This window comes from Falco punctatus, assembly GCF_963210335.1.
Source record: "Falco punctatus genome assembly, chromosome: 9".
NCBI lineage: Eukaryota > Metazoa > Chordata > Aves > Falconiformes > Falconidae > Falco > Falco punctatus.
Genome location: NC_137589.1, coordinates 30,391,690 through 30,408,410, shown reverse-complemented (window position 1 = coordinate 30,408,410; position 16,721 = coordinate 30,391,690). Strand labels below are relative to the sequence as shown.

At 53.8% G+C, this 16,721-nt stretch overlaps 2 protein-coding genes across 5 annotated transcripts in view; one reads left to right on the top strand and one right to left on the bottom strand.

The window, feature by feature from the left end:
* PCGF6 (polycomb group ring finger 6) overlaps window positions 1–9,201 on the top strand; it is a 38,132-nt gene extending 28,931 nt beyond the window's left edge. Inside the window, exons 11-12 of one of the 4 annotated variants that reach the window (XR_013930625.1) lie at window positions 1,111–7,711; window positions 8,388–9,201. The gene's annotated coding sequence lies outside the window, so the exon portion shown is untranslated. Of the gene's footprint in view, window positions 1–1,110 lie in introns of all 4 variants that reach the window. The other 3 variants (XR_013930627.1, XR_013930628.1, XR_013930626.1) reach the window with 3 other exon arrangements.
* Window positions 9,202–9,343: 142 nt separating this feature from the next.
* On the bottom strand, window positions 9,344–16,184 carry INA (internexin neuronal intermediate filament protein alpha). Its single transcript, XM_080403500.1, has 3 exons — window positions 14,673–16,184; window positions 10,990–11,114; window positions 9,344–10,387 (listed from the first exon to the last, which is right to left on the bottom strand). Exons 1-3 carry the CDS (start codon window positions 15,993–15,995, stop codon window positions 10,114–10,116), a joined length of 1,722 nt encoding a protein of 573 aa, XP_080259626.1. The 5' UTR covers window positions 15,996–16,184; the 3' UTR covers window positions 9,344–10,113.
* Window positions 16,185–16,721: the final 537 nt, after the last annotated feature.

Below are 16,721 nucleotides of genomic sequence, written 5' to 3'. Positions count from 1 at the left end.
GCTTTATGCAAGGCATCTAGTTTGTTTACTTCATACTGCCACTTCCTTTTTCATTATCACTCATGGTTTTGTTTTCTGTGCATAGCTCTGTGTTTAAAAACATTAGCAGTATAGTCACTTCTTACATCTCAAATTCTTCCCTAATCCAGGCTTGAACTTCGTGTCTGCAGAAGGGCTTATTTGCAAAGTTTAACAGCTATATAGAAGCTGATAGTGAATTCAAATTCATGTCATTCTAGGATACTGGTGAGCCTCAAGATGACTATGCTGCCACTGGCTCTGCTGTCAGTGTCAGTTTGTTGGTTTGGTTTGGTTTCAGGGTTTTTTTTCTAAAAAAAGGGCTTCTGGGTATCTTTAAAGAGAGGTTTTCTGTAGGGTAGATCACATGCCAGTTAAAATGCAGAAGGCCAAGACTTCCTACTTGTTTTTTTCAGGGGCTTAACAGATCTTCAATCCTCCTCATTGCCTTTGATGTTTCGGTATGAATGCTGAGTGACCTCTTATTTCCCATTTGTCCACATCTCTCTCTATTTCTGCCTTACCTGCCTTCAGAAAGCATATTCTTAGCTTAATTTTCCTGGTTGAACATCCTGCTAGCTTTCACCTTAAAGCATACCCTGAAGGCACTGATGTTTTATCTGCTCTCCAGTGTCTGCAGTACCCCCTGGGACACATCCGCATGCAGCTGAGGTGACCTTTAGCTGTTGCCAGGGCTGATCTGCAGGCTGTGTGGCTTCCTGCATAAAGATAATCATTCTGCTTACTTTAAAATATGCCAATCTTCTTTCAGCTCTCCTGCTGCTGTTTTATTTCTGTTGGTCTTCTAATCTTTGCTTTCCTTCAGTCACTTTTGGTCCTCATGATAAAGAGCTTCTGTAACAACAGACCCATCTATGGGATGGCATCTCTGCCCTCACAGGACATGAGACAGCTGCGTGCTCTGGAAGTGAGGCAAGGTGTGCTTGGACTTGGTCATTATTTTACAGATACTATTGTTTCTTCACATGATGAAATAATTCTGGGTTTATTTTCTGGTTACCTACTTAGCAGTGACACAGATCCTAATTAAATACGACTTGTACTGCAGCATAATTCTGAGTTGCTTTACAGATCTGCTAGTTCCCAGGAAGAGGAGATGGCGAGCCCCCGGTATCATGAGTTCTTACAAATGCAGATCAAGCTACAATCAAGCCATGAGCATTGAGTCATGTTGGTTACGTTCTGCCTGTTTTCTTTGTTTGATACAGATTTAATGTAACAAGAAGGTAAGGTCCAAGAGTCTAGTGAAATGGGCAGCTGAGCCCTGTAAATGGAAGGGCACTGTGAAATATCATTTATGTTCTGAGCACCAATATTGCACCCAGCCTTGATCTGCATTGCTACCAGACTGTGGCACACCTGAGCCAGCAGAACCCTTAACGCTCATTTGCATAGCTGTGAACAATGAGTTCCCGATTCTACGAAAAAATCATTCAAGCTTGTCTAATACTAGTCTCTGTAGAATTTCTTTTCAGGGAATCATCAGGCATTTATGTGCAATGATTTATGTTAATGCATGTTAACAGTCATTAACATTAAAATTACATCCCTGGCATTTTTTCACTTTTCTTCAGTGGGGAGTATCAGTATCATGAAATTTGTGCTCCATGCAAATGGGGGGGGGGGGGGTGGGGAATTCACTCTAGCAGTCGAGAGTGAGCCTATTAACAGACGTTGGAGTTTTTATGTATTCCATCTTTTCCTTTTAAAGGGAGATGGTCAAGTCGTTCACATAAATCTTCTGTTATGCTGCACACCTAATGCAGTGCACCAGGTACCAGCCTGAATGTTTAGCTGCTTTAAAATATACTTGTTCTGCTGTGATAGATGTTTGCTGAGAGATGTAGAGAATGTTGCAAATAGCACATTCTTAGCACTTTTGCTTTTTATTTGTTTGTTCTACCTCCTTTTTTTTTCTGTAACGCCAACTAGTTCAGCATGAAGAGAGGCAGCAAGGTGATCGTAAGCTGAATTTTACTCATGTCATCCTTAAGACACCCTTGTTAAATGAGCCAATGGATACTTGCTGAGGTTTCAGAAAGTTGCCATAGATACAGGTTTAATCACTGAATATGTCAAATTTTACTGGTTTTGAGAGATAAATGATTATCCTATGGCAAGTGAAATGCAGAATTGATTGGCTGCCCTGCAGCTGCAACGTTCTTGCTGGAGCTGTATCACCTTTTTTGCTGGGACTTTATTTAGTATAACAACAATATATTTGTGTGAAAGCAACAGTGATCTGCAAAAGAAATATTTCCTGAAGTGGAAAAGAGAGCTTGTATTTTCTAGTTGCATGGTAAAATCGTCTATTTGAAAATGAAATCTTAAAATTACTGTTTTCTTTGAAAGGAAACATTAACAGTAGAAAAGTGAGTGGTGGGGACCTGGCGAAGACTGAGGAAAAATGATCTCTCCTGGGAGAGCTGCTTTGGAGCCCTTTTCATGTGTTACTGGGTGGCATCCAGTCATTCCAAGATAACCACGAGCGCTCAGAGTACACTGTTTGCAGCATGCCTTTATGTAGCTTGTGGTGACAAAGCGGTTATGTTAAATGATGGACCAGTGTGTCCTTTCTTGCATCTACCTGGGATTGAAAGGTGAGAACTCATTAGGTGAGAAGCCCAACACCCTTCACAAGAACCTGCAATATTCCTTTTTCTTCCTCACAGGACATGGGAAAACATTTCACCCATTGGTGGCAATAAAATAGATTGTGTGCCACAACATACAGCACAAGAGTGGTGGTGGTGTTCCTGTGCCTGAGCGGGTAAGCTGAACACGGGGGTGCCTGCATTCTCTTCTCAGCTCTGTCCTTGGCTTGCTGTATGACCTTGAGCAGAGTTCTTCAGTTCTCAGCTCTGTCCATCTAGAGCAATAATTTCTATGAAGTGTGCATGCAAACTCCACGCTACTGCTGGGTATGTGAGGGCGGGCAATGAACAGACTCTATGATCAAGATCCCTTCGTGACTGCAGGCATACCAGGACTGGAAACTGTACCTGTTTGCCAAAGTCACCAAGTGTGTGGCGTTTACGAAAACTACTCTTACTTGCTTATCACTTGGCAAAATTTTAAACACCTGGGCTGAAATTTGTTGTGTTGCAGGTTGTACCAGCTGCAAGTGGATTGTGGATTTACTTAGTTATCTGTGGAGAAGTTCAACCAAAAGGATTCAGCGCGTATCATATATACTGTTCATCAGTTCTTGAATTTGATCAGTCACAAGTAGTTGGTGAACAGTTTAAAAAGAATTCTAGGGAGGGGTTTTTTGCTTTCACAGCTAGCTTTGTCTTTTGGTCGCAAATGAGCCCATAATGAAGCTTGCCTTGGTATCGAGGCATTCATAACCTCTGCCCTCTGAATGGGTTTTCTGGTGTCTGATAAGGGAAGCTCAACTTTTCAATCAATGAGTGTATTTCACCTAGGCACCTGCTTGCATGAAACTGGGAGGAGTCTGGTATATTTGAGACCTTCAGCTCTTAAATGTGGTTGAAGTCAAGCTGATGAGTACAAAAAATGGCTAGGGAAGGATTTAGGGGGTAAAGGGGACATTCAGTCTTGGTATCATCCTTTAATCCTTACTTACTTAAGAATCTAGCCTGAATATTTTGGCTTGCTTCAAGTACTGCCAGGCATTCTTATTCATACAGCTCTCAGGCCTCTTCACTGGTCTAGGAATTTGCTAATGAGATGCCTCGTGTCTGGTGCTTGGGGGGATTTTTTGCATTTCCATTGAAAATCTGCTTAAAATTAATGGTGTTCTAAGCCTCGCTGCAAACTGCGTTTTTCAGTCTGACCTCAGCTTTTCTGAATGAGATCTCCAAACAGCTGTTCTTACAGACCACACTCGGGTCTACACATGTATGCCACCTTGGAGAATGACTACATGTGTGTCAGGGTGTTCAGGGCTGCTCTGGGCACGGGGGAGCCAGGAGCTCATGTCTCCTGGGCTCTCTGGGATGCAGGCGGCCAGATGCCCAAAGGCAGAGAAGCTGAGCTGGCCCTACTATGAGAGAAATTGAATTCTGGTGCCTGTGTTGTTCCAGTACTAATGCTCATGGCACCCCAGGAGCTTTGCTCCGATCTACAAGCAGCAAGTGGATGTGTGCCTGGGGCTCCTGGAATTGCACTCAAATTTTTGGGCTATTTCCCTTCCATCTAAGCAGGTATGTCCATGTTTAGTGTGAACAGCGCTTGTTCTTTGCGTTACGGTGGACAGCCGAGCTCAAACAGAGCAGTTGGTTCTGGGCAGCAGAGTGTCTTTGCAGTACATACTGCTTTAACAAGGATATAATCATTTGTCACAGAATGGTGCCTTCCTCCTAATTTAGCTGGGGTTTGGGTGAAGACTCCTGCACAAGCTGTAGGAGTGCATATCCCACCCCACCCCCGTCCCCCATACTTGCAGACCCCAGCTCTGTAGCCCTACTTCAGCTGGAATCTACTGGGACAGAACAGAGCTGATGAGCATTCTCTCGCCCCACCCCAAGCAGCGCCCTGTTTGCATGTTATGCTGCATTTGCCAAGTGATCCTTTCTTCCACACGACTGTGAAAACTGGCACGAATGAGCTGGCATCGCTTATGCTATTTTGATATAAACTTGACTTTAAAGTCAGACCCCACAGATGTGGACATTTGATCGTTCAGGTGCATCTGTTCAGCTGCTGGTGTTAGGGCTCTCTGTGTGGGTCGGTCACTGGGGGAAGATGCTCTCTTCTTTGAGGAGGTCTCTGTGCTAAGAGCTGGCAAGGAAGAGATCTGGATGGATCCCGCCAAAGGTGCTGGAAGAGACTTCACTCTGAATTGCCTATTGATTCCTTCTTGCTGAATGACAGGGTTCTTCCCCAGTCTGGAAAAGATGTTTGCATTCCTGCCAAAGGAGACTATTTGGGTGTTTTTCTTTGGCTTACTCTTTAATGAATTCCAGCATCTGGACAAATATCATTAACAAAACTTCTCTGTGTGCAGTGTCTCTCTCTGTTTTTAAGGAACTGTACGTCTCGGCACAGACAACTGTTGCAGGAAACTCCAGTGGATCTGACAGACCCTTGGTTCCAGGGTCACAGCAGGAACAAGGCTCTTCCATCACTGGAAAGCAGCAGGAGCATGACCTAGGCCCATCCTAGCCAACATCCCAGGCTGCCCAGACATCTCTCGTCTCATGTGACAATGAAATGAGCAGAGCCAGGCAGCCCCAAGCCACAGCTGCATGGTGCGTGGGCCAGCAATCTCCATCAAGGGGAAAAAAACAACTGACTAGCTCTCTGGTGGAAGTTTGCATGCCTGTGTGGAGGCTGGAGTTGTCCCCAGCATAAAGATGAAGGCAATGCAGCATCATGGAGAAATGGCCGCTCTCTGCTTCTTCCTGAGCTGATAGAATCATGGAATCATTTAGGTCAGAAAAGGCCTTTGAGATCAAGTCCAACCATTAACCCAGGACTGCCACGTCCACTACTAAACAATGTCACCAAGCACCACACCTACATGTGTTTTAAACACCTCCAGGGATGGCAGTTCCACCACCTCCCCAGGCAGCCTGTTCAAATGCTTGACCACCCTTTCAGTGATTTTTTTTTCATAATGTCCAATCTAAGCCTCCCCTGGCATAACTTGAGGCTGTTTCCTCTTGTCCTGTCAGTTGTTTTCTGGGAGAAGAGACCGACCCCCACCTGCCTGCAACCCCCTGTCAGGGAGCTGTAGAGAGCAGCAAGGTCCCTCCTGAGCCTCCTCCTGGCCAGGCTGAACAGCCCCAGTTCCCTCGGCTGTGTGATGATGCTCAGGATGATCTGCTCCATAACCTTCCCCGGCACCAAGGCCAGGCTGACAGGTCTGTAGTTCCCCAAACCCTCCTTCCCACCTTTCTTGTAGATGGGTGTCCCATTGGCTAACCTGCAGTCTGCTGGGACCTCTCTGCGTTGACAGGACTGTAGAGAAATGATGGAGAGTGGCTTGGCCAGCTCCTCCGCCAGCTCCCTTGGTACCCTCGGGTGGGTCCCACCTGGCTCCACAGACTTGTGCGCATCTGAGCACAGCAGCAGGTCAGTAACTGCCGCCTCCTGGGCTGTGGGGGCTTCATTCTGCTTCTGCTCCCTGTCTTCCAGCTCAGGGGGCTGAGTACCCTGCAGGTAACTCTTCTTGCTATTAAAGATTGAGGCAAAGACATGTTAAGTACCTCAGCCTTTTCCTCAGCCTTCGTGGCAAATGTTCCCACCATCCAATAAAGTATATAGGTTGGTCCTCCTTTTGTTTCTAGTCTATTTGTAAAAACAACTTTTGTTATTTTTATGGCCAGCCTGAGTTCTAACTGGGCTTTCACCTCCCTAACCTTCATCCTACGTAACCTTATGCCTTCCCTGTGGTCCTCCAGAGCTGCCTTTCCCAAAGGTGGCAAACTCTCCCTTTCCCCCTGAGCTCCAGCCGAGCGCTGTGCTCAGCCAGGCTGGTCATTAGTGGTGCAGCCTGTGCATGCGGCTGTCTTTTATCTGGGAGGTCGAGGTTCTGCAGTGGTATAAATCTTTAAGCATCTGCAGTGTGACTCTCCTTTCTTCTGGCAGCCTTGGTGTTTAACCCAGTAAGAAAGGTGGGACCACAAAGGAGGCTTTACTGCCCGGTTCCGGCTCAGTGCTCCACTGTGGAAGCCTGGTGCGTATAAGCAGGCAGGTGAAAGGAGTCACCCTGGAGGGGACAGCAATAGAAAAGGAGGCCTGCTTGAAGGTAGCTGGAGGTCAGTGTTGGTAACGTGCCCAGCCGGGCCTGTCCCTCTCTGCTGTCCTTGTTCTAAAGATGAGGAGTGTGTGGGCACGGGCCTCCCGGAGGGTAAGAAAGTGCCACGTGTCCCCACATGTTCGATGAAGGGTTCAGCCTTCCCACCCTGCAGCAGCAGCCACCTGGCGCCCGCAGGCAGGGGGGGCTCCATGTGCTTCAGTTTGGCGCTAAGAAGCCCCTTCTTTGATCCTGCAACCAGAATGGGCTGAGCCCTGGGAAATGCCTGGAGCAAGCTGTCCCCAGGGGCTGCATCTGCACTGGGGTGCCAGGGTCCCGTAGCACAGGCGTTGCGGCCAGAAGCTGGCTATGTGTAGCTGGGAGGCTGCTGCAGAGCTGGGGGTGGCCCTGGCCCGCCTTGGGAGCTCTTCCATTGCTGCACAGCACCTGTGGTTGGTCCCTGTCCTTCAGGAAAGCAGTGTGTCCCCCTCCGGCAAGGGGTCTTGCTCATCCTCAGTCATGGGAGAGCATGTGTGGGGCTGGTCGGTCGCTGCTATCAGGGTAATTAAGGCTTGGCATCTCAGATCCTGTAAGATCACAGGAACAGACCCCAGCAGAGGGGCTGTCAAAACTGTAAGGTGATCTAAAATCCAGCCTAATTATTTCTGGTGTATCCTAAACACCTGCCTGCTGCCTCTCTACCACCGCTGGAGCTTAACATCATAAGACAGCACCAAAATGCTGCAGAGCTCCAGAGATGCAGGAAACCTCTGGAGGTGGCCCTTGCGAAGCAGCCACTTTCTGAAGCAGCGCCTTGTCCTCCCCCCAGCTCTGCTGCCTTCCTCCACAACTGCAGCCGCTCCACATTGGTATCACCGAAGTAAAATTCATTGCTTCATTGCTAGCATCCAGCCGGCTGAGCCAGCAGGAATCCCGACGGAGGCTTGTGTTGGAGACAAAGAACAGGTCAGTCTGCTTAGACTCTAGGGACAGCAAGCAAGCAGTGCTGGGGGGTATTTGAGGTTCAGAATACATTACATTAGCTGCACAGTCACGTCTGCCTTTTATTCCCCCTATGGTTCGGAAGAACTGCTGTGTGTTTGCATTTCTGAACTGAGAGCTGAGCCGAGAGCTATTTGGAGGTTGGTTGGTCCTTGCTTTATGTGCCGGTGCCCTGGACTTAACTCTGCAGGTGCTGCCCTCCTCCAAGCTCTGCCTGGATGCCCTGAGTCGCTCTGCATTGTGTTTCTGGAGGCTCCTGGTGGGATGCATGGCCCCAGCCGTGCCCTGAGCCCCCTCCCCTGCCTCCAAAAAGTGCCCTTTGCCTTGCCCGCCTGCAGGACTGCTCCTGAGGGCTGCGTCACCCCACAGTGAGCAGCTCACCACGGCATTGTCACTGAGGTCATCGCTGTGGCCAGGTTGAGGGAAGTGGCTGCACTGCTCCTGGCCTGCAGCGCTAGCAGAGAAGCCTGTGATGGTTCACACCGTGTCCCTGGGGCTCCGATGCAGGCTGCCATGGCGTGGCATGACGAGACAGGAATAGGAAGGCAATAGGACAGCATACCGCCGGCAGGGCCGCCCAGTGGGAAGCCTGCCCGTGCCCTTTCCGCACCCCGCTGCCCTCCCGTTTGCCCCTCTACAGGCACACCTCGGGCAGAGCACGAGCATCTTCCAAACGTAAGCCAGCACCGGTGACGCCAGCTCTGTGGGCACCTTTGCTGGGTTTACTTGGGAGGTGGGTACGCCTTCACTTCTTCCATCTGCTATCGGGTACATTGCTTTATTTTCACTTGTGAAGGCAAAGAGGCTATTTTTAACCCCTGGGCGTGCAGACAGGGTGCAGCAGAAATGGCAGGTGTCTTGGGACAGAACTGTCAGGGGGGTGATGCAAATCAAAGACTCAGAGTCCATTTTCTGGGCAAATGATACACTCGGCCGTGGGAGACCTGGTTCCCCCAGCCAGCTGGCCATGAACTCCTCTACAAAGCAGGGCCACCACAACAGGCACCTGGGGGTGAGACCCAGACACGCTCCACTGCCGTTGGTGGGACCAGCCTTGCCTTGCGGCCCCAGCAGCAGAGTTTGGCAGGTGCACCCCAACACCAAGCCCTTTGCAGGGGACCAGAGGGACTGTTGGGGACCGAACTGGCTGCAGGATGTGTTCCCGAGGTGAAGCAGCAGCAAAGAAGACAAAACAGCTCAGTTTGATCCACATAACTATGTCTTTTTTTTATAATTATTAACTTGTGCCTTACAATAGAAGAAGAAAGAGTGCAAGCAAACATTTTGCTGGTTCCAGGAACTACTCTGGCACCACCGCGAGGGCAGTAAGGTCTTGTGATGATAACCTTGCCAGGGCACTGACACGCAACACACACACACGTGGAGTCTCCGGCTCTTGCAAAAGCGATCGCTGGCAATTTTAAGGCATTGAAGGAAACCTATGGTTGTAAATCCTATATCAAATTTGGCACACGTTGGAACAGTTAGAGCGGAGACAAGGATGCTTTGTGGGCTGGTGTTCGTGAGTCCTGCAGCTTCCCAGCACTGGCTGAGGCATGGTGCTAATGTGAGTGTGGGGTTTTCATGTGACAACTGTGCAGCCAAACGAGGGGCCCTGCAGACCCCAACCTTCTGGAGCCAGCAACACCAAAGTGCTGCACCCCACAGCGTGGTGGTGCCTTCAGCTCCTGTGCACCGGTCCCCTGCCCTGCGCCCGCTGCTAGCAAGCCCTGTGTGCCTGGCTGGACCGATGCTGCTGAAAACCAGACAGAGTTGTCAGGACAAAAAATAGGAACATTCCTTATAGTTTAAAATGCAAGTGGCTCATAGACCAGACATCAGGTGTGGTTACAGTCCAGTATGGCTATTTCTGTGCTTCTGCGATTAAAAGTAGGAGGCTACAGCTTGAGTGGGGAAGAGTTTAGCTATACGTGGATTTAGATAGTAGATGAAGGTCTGTAGCCTTGAAAATAGTTATAGTAGACATGTTGTTTCCCTCACCCCCCCTCCCCAGAGAGCTGGCTGAGCAGTGGTCCCAGCCAGCTCCCCCTCGCCGGCTTCGGGCGGAGGGGGGAAGGGATGGTGGGTGCTATGAGTCCACTGTGCCACCACAACGACAACCAACATGCACCTATAGCTACCTGCCCATGCCTCTGCCCCATTTAAAGGGGAGCAATGTGCCAAGCTCGGCCTCCGCATGGCAGAACCTGTGAGGAAGCTGGCCCTGGGTCGGTATCCCCAGGGGGCTGTGTGTTTCTAAGGGGGGCTTCCCCTAAGTCCAGTGCGGCTTTGTGCCTGGAAGGGCAATTTAAAGGCCGAGTGGAGACTGTTCCCCCTCAAATGTAAAACAGATGGGGTCCTGACCATTACATTTTTGCATTCGTGACAATTCCTTCATGCAGGTTTAATCTCCCTCTTTTCTTGACAGAGGTTATGGTGCCCTCAATCATATCAGCCCTTCTGGATGTTATTTTAGAGGTCACTTTAATAACCTCTCCTTGCTCCTCCTCTTTGAAGGACAGAGTAGAGGAACTAAAGCTTTTTGGCTGGAAGGAGTAAGTGGGGTTGGGGAGGGGATTGGGCGCTGAAAGGCCGACGCTTCCCATGCTGAAGAGGGTCTCCTCTCCCTCCAGCAGCTTCCTGCAAGCACATCACAAGGGAAGAGGTTAGTCTCGGACATCTCACGTGAAACATCTGCAAAACCTGAGGGCATGCTGTAACCTGCGGGCAAGTCCAACCACTCCAGGCCATCACACCAGCCTGTGGTGGACACTGGCTCAGGTCACACTGCACCATGAAACGGATTCAAAATGATATGCTTTGGTCAATCAGTTTTGGAACACCTTGAAATATGGGGTACGTGAGACCGGCTCCCTCCTCTCCCCCCAGAAACATCAGGAAAATAAAACCCCGAACCAGAGGGACTCCGCCTTATGCATCTACTTTGACTCTGCAAGAGAGACAAGTTTCCAACCCCAGCTGTCCCCATTACAGAACACTGCCCCTGGGACACCTAGGGGACATGGTTCATGGCTGCTAGATGGAGGCATGACATGAAGCCATGGCTGTTCCCCAGGCAGGAGCACAGCAGGTCCATGCAGGGGAGATGAGCAACATGATGGTGTTGCTCCTCGAGTGTGTACCCAGGCATTTTCTGGGCCCTTGAAAATAATCCAGCCCGGTGGGGTCAGGAAACTAGGCTTGGGATGTGGCCAGGCAGAGCAGGGTAAGAGCAGCATTACCTGTAGGCAGCTATCTCGATATCAAGGGCCATCTTGACATTAAGCAGGTCTTGGTACTCCCTCAAGTGCCGAGCCATCTCATTTTTGGTGTTTCGCAGATCATCTTCCAGCTGCCCGATGGTGTCCTGCAAAGGCAAGCGTGCTCAGGGCTGTGTTTCGGAGCAGGGGCCTCTCCCACAGGTTTTCTGCTCTGCCCATCATGAAAATAGGGAAGATGTAATGGGCGACTGGTCCATGATGGTATATCCCACCAGGAGCTTGGGACCATGATGTCTCATGTGAACAGGGATGAAGAAGCAGGCAGAGCACTGTACGTGCCTTGTGAGTGTGTGTGGTGGGGGGAGGCTTTGAACACTGATGGATTTACATGGTTTCCCATCTGCAGCAGGGTCTGTGAGACGTGGTGGGGGCAAACAGCACACAGTGGTGGAGCCCCCGGTCCCACGAGGGATGAGGCAGATTGCTGCAGAGGGAAGGGAAATTTGGGGCTCAAACATCGTCAAAGCAGGGGCAGTGGCTCAGCGGGACAAGTGAGAGCAGCCAGTGCTGCAGCAGCCCACATCTGGAGCAGGTGCCTGGAGAAGGGCTGCAGTATGCATCTGGAGGGGCTCAAGAGGAGCCGGGACACGCAGCTGGGTGGTGCAAGGAGAGGTGGTGCTGCCAGGGCGGGAGGGAAGAGCCGGCTCCATGAGGGGAAGTCTGACACCTTCCTCAGAAAATGGCTCAGAGCCCCAGGGTGGGGGGCTCTGAATACAGGGATCTGTGGGGGTTACAGAGTCAGGGGCTTGTCCTGCAAGAGCCAGGGTGCTCAGCTGGATGACAACATCCTTCTAGCATCCTTCCCATAAGCTTTGCCCTGCCATGGCTGTTACAGCCAGCTCTAGCTGGAGTCTGAGGCCAGATCTCCTGCTAACAAAGGGGAGTAATCTTTTTGTTGTGGCTTCTGGTTTTTTTTTCACCAGAAATTAAGCAGCCTGGTTTTCTCCCACATGCAGCCAGCCACCCCGCTGTGCCACCAGAGGAGCGTGATTTGGAGCAGGAATGAGTAAGCAGTTTGCATTTAAGTGATGGTGCATCCCTGCCTGCAAAGCCCTGCAATGGCCACTGCCAATGTCTGCTCTCCCGCACCCCCTCCCACAGCCAGGACTTTGTGATTACTTCCAGCTCTTCTGTTCCAGCGAATGAACTCTGTCCTGCCACACCATCCCCATCCTGTCCCTGTCCTCACCCCCATCCTCATTCCCATCCTGTCCTTTCCTTTGTGTCAAGTATATTCTTCCTTGGGCACAGTGAGCTGCCAGACCTGGAGCTGCCCAAGGAGCAGGGAGCTGTGCTGCAGTGAGCCCAGTCTGAGCAAAGCAAAGTCAAATTCCTTGGAAAAGCAGTGCCAGCTCATCCTGCAATGTGGCAGGGCGCATGTCACTGTCAAGTTAGTTGGACACATCCCACCTTGCAGGACATTTATGGGCCATCCTCGGGGTCTCTGCCTTGGCCTGTGCTGCCCTGACCATCTCCTGCAGCAAGATTGCTGCATGGAGCTGTGCTCTGAGGTGGGATTGGGCAATGGGAAAGGGTTCAAGGAGACCAATGGGGCATCAACTGAAAAGCCCCAGGATGTCCACTGACCTGCTGCACAACAGGTTAAAACCTCTGCTCTGATGCAGCCAGACTGCTGCTGCACCGAGGAGCCGTGACAGGAAGGAGACCCTACCCCAGCGCAGCCCCACTCTTGCTGCTCTGACCCTCTTTGCCTTCAGCCCCCTTCCCTCTGCCTCCAGTCTGCATGAACAAAATGCTCTTTAAAAATGGGTTATCCTTGTCACCTTGCCTGTACCTCTCTTCCACACTGCAGCTCTACCAGCTGGTTGAATAAAACCCCCTCCTCACACCATGGCAAACCTATCCCCTAATGGAAAGCTCTCACATACTGGTGCATATGACTGGATAGCCTAAAAATATAAAGGCATGCCCCTGCTTTAGCAGTCTATAGGAACATTTTAAAAGCTCAAACAATACCAATATTATCTTTTTAAACAGACTTCCATCCTTTTCCACCGGTTGCAGCTAGGGAAATTGTTTAGCTGCTACACATGCACATTGCTCAAAGGACTCTTAAGTATTACCCCACTTAAAGCAGATCCTAAGGGCCATGCAGAAAAATGCTGCTGTGCTGTTGCTAAAGCAATTTCAATTATGGTGCTGTTTAATCCAGTTGCATTATTTTTTTTTTCTTCCCAATTGACAGGTTGTTTCCAGAATCCCTCTTTTCACATGACATCAAGACTATTTAAGAAGATTACTCTGTGTAATCCTTTTACCCACTACAGGAAATATTGCACGTTGCCTATTTCCACAACATTTATTGAAGAAGTCCTCAACTATTCAGGAAAATTGAAGCAGCGTGGAGCTACAGTCACAAGTTCTAGAGGGTATGGCAAAATGTGGCCTTGAAAATGACATGGCATTATTACTTGGGTGTGAAATAACAGCATCCTTCAGGTATAATGCAAGGCAGTTGTTTCAGTATTTAGAAGGGAACGGCTTGGTTTAGAAACCACAGATCATTTAATAGCCATGTAACAGAACAATCTCAGGATTTATTTCATTAAAAATCATGAATGTTTCCCTGTAGCAAGAAAATGTGGTAATACTGCAGTAATGGAATAAGAGATACAGAGCGCTCAGCGTCTGCCCCTTGTGAGTCTTTCCACAGACATAAGAGATGCTGGGATCTGGCTGCAAATTCAGGCCTAACGTTCACAGAGCTCAAATTTCTGCAGCGCAGGTGCCAAGAGCCAGGCCACAGGGCAAGGGGCCAAGCCTGGGCAGACAGCTTCGAGGAATTGCCTCACAACGTCAAGGACTGTGTGGGCAGTTTTGGAGCTGACCCTTAAGGGACAGGGCAGGGATGGGGTGATGCCCCAAACAGTGCTTCCATGTGCGGGGATGTCCCGTGGGGGAAGGGGGTGGGGAGGGAGTGTCCTGGCCCTGCCTGTCCCCCAGAAAACCTGCCCTCTGGAGCTCTGGCCATGGATAAGGGGTGAAGGCAGCAGGCGATGCCCTAGTGAGGCAGGATGTGTTGCCCTGTGCCGGGGTGGGAGGAAGGCTGCGGGGAGGATGCCTGGCGCTGCGCAGTGCTGGGGGGGCACTGCCCCCGCACGGGTGGGCACCGCACAAGGCAAGAGGAGGCTGGTGCTGTGTAGCGCTGGTGGCTGGAGGTGTGCGTGGGGGAGTGTCGCATACAGTGCGGACAGCACGGTGCGGGAGCGGGGGGGGGGGGGGGGGGCACCGTGCAGCACCCAGCGGGGGTGTCCAGCGCTGCACCGAGCCGGAGCCGTGGGAGGGGCCGCTGCGGAGGCTAGAGCTGCGCTGCAGGGTTTTGCGTGCAGCGGCGGTGCTCAGCGCTGCACAGGGCCAGGGGAGGGGGAGCGCTGGGTCGGAGGTGACGGTGCTGCGCAGAGCCGGTGCCATCGCGTGGGACGCCGGTGCCCGGTGCTGCACAGTGCGGGGGCAGGCGGCTGGGACGGCGGCGCCGAGCGCCGGGGTAGACCGCGCGGGCGGAGGACGCCCGGAGCCGCAGGGCACCGAGCGGCGGGGCGGAGCGGAGCCGCCCGGCACTGCCCGGGGCAGGGGACCCCGCGCGGGGCGGGGACGGGGACGGTTCCCGGCACCGCCCGGCTCACCTGCAAGCCGGCGGCCTCGGCGCTGTGCCGCTCCTCCAGCTCCTGCAGCTGCCTCTCCAGGGACTGGTGGGCGCCGCGCAGGCTCTCCATCTCCGCCAGGCGGGCCTGGAGCTGGCGGCGGCACTCGCCGGCCTCCCGGCGGCTGGCGCGGACGGCCTCCTGGCTGCGAGCCGCCCGCTCGTGGAGGCGGGCGCAGCGGGCGCGGTACCAGTCCTCGGCCGCCTGCAGGTTGCGGGCCGCCAGCGCCTCGTACTGGGCGCGCAGCTCCCGCAACGCCGCCGCCAGGTCGGGCCGCCCCGCCGGGGCCGTGGCCGGGGCCGGGGGCGCGGCGGCGCGGAGCGCGGCGCCCAGCTGCGCCAGCTGCTCGGCGTGGGCGCTGCGCAGCGCCGCCAGCTCCTCCCGCAGCGCCGCCGCCCGCCGCTCCAGGTCGGCGCGGGCGCGGGCGGCCCCCTCGGCCGCCTGCTGCCGGGAGCGCAGCGCCTGCTCCGCCTCGGCGCGGCCCCGCGCCTCCTCCTCGCAGCGCGCCCGCAGCCGCTGCGTCTCCTCGGCCAGGCGCGCCCGCTCCAGCGCTGCCTGCGCCCGCTCGCCGTGCGCCTCCTCCAGGCGGGCGCGCAGGGCGCGCAGCTCCCCGCCCAGCAACTGGCCCAGCCGGCGCGGCTCGGCCGACCGCTGCCGCAGCGCCGCCAGCTCCGCCGCCAGCGCCCGGTTCCGCTCCTCCAGCGCCCGCACCCGCTCGATGTAGCCGGCGAAGCGCTCGTTGAGGCCCTGCAGCTGCTCCTTCTCGCTGGCCCTCGCCCGCCGCGGCTCGGCGCTGCGCTCCCGCCCCGGCCCCGGCTCCGCGCCCGGGCGCGCCCGCCGGCCCGCCGCCCCCTCGGAGCGCCGCGGGGCCTCCCCGAAGAGGTGGCGGTAGGAGGCAGCCAGCGCCGCCGGCTCCGCGCTGTAGCTCATGGCGGCGGAGCGGGACCGGCGGCGGCGGCGGCGGCGCTTATGTACGGCGGGGCGGGGCTCTGCGCGGTGCGGAGCGGGGCGCGGGGCGGGGCGCTCGGGCGGGGCGGTTCTGTGCGGAGCGCGGAGCGGTGCGGAGCGCGGTGCGGAGCGCGGGCCCCCGGGCCGGCGCGGCAGGCGGCGGCGGGAGCTGTCCGTGCGCCGCGGTGCTGAAGGGCTGCGGCGGCGGGCGGGGCGCGGGGCGGGACAGGGGGATGCGTCTGCTTGTGGGGACGGACGGACACGCACACGGACGCACACGGGCAGGTGGACAAGGTCACACGCACACCGAGACAGACGGGCGCACAGGCAAGGACATGCACAGTGAGACACGCACATACAGATGCTCAGAGCCAGACGGACAAAGGGACGAGCAGCCGTGTAGAGAGGTGCAGATGCTCACGCAGACAGGTGCACAGGCGAGGAGAGGCAGGCAGGCAGAAGGAAGCAGGCAGAAATGGGCAGGTGGAGAGACAGAGTCAGGCAGACACACAGAGACAAAAAGGCAGGCAGGCACACAGCTGCACAGACATGCACACACAAATCGCTCCTCCTGGGGGTATCCCCAGCCGTCCCCACCGATGCTAAAATGAACCCATGCTGTGTGCCCACACCTGGGGTGAAGGTGCCCGGGGGGGTTGGTCCCAGCCCCTCGCCTGTGGTGGGGACGCAGGTGCCTACGGCAGTGTGGGGTCTCCAATGGATGGGGCTGTGGACAGTTGGGGTGCAGGGACATGCCTGGAGGAGGGGGTGCCCAGGGCAGAGTCTCATTGCCAGTCCAGGTATGCCACAGGGGACGCATGGGGGAGGATTTTGGATTTTGCCTCCAGGTTGTTTGCCAGGAACTGAACGAGCCTCTTCAGTTTCTCTTCTGTGCACACAAGCATGCTGGGCCTTCCCACTGGCAGGGGTTTGCTGAGAGAACCCAGGACTGCAGAGCTGATGGGAACAAGGGGACACCTACACCCCCTTCCAAGACAAGTGCCCTGTCCAGGAACATGGCACCCTGCGCACGACCTGCCAAGAGACCAGTGGTAAGTGTCTGACCTCTGGGAGCAGCAGCAC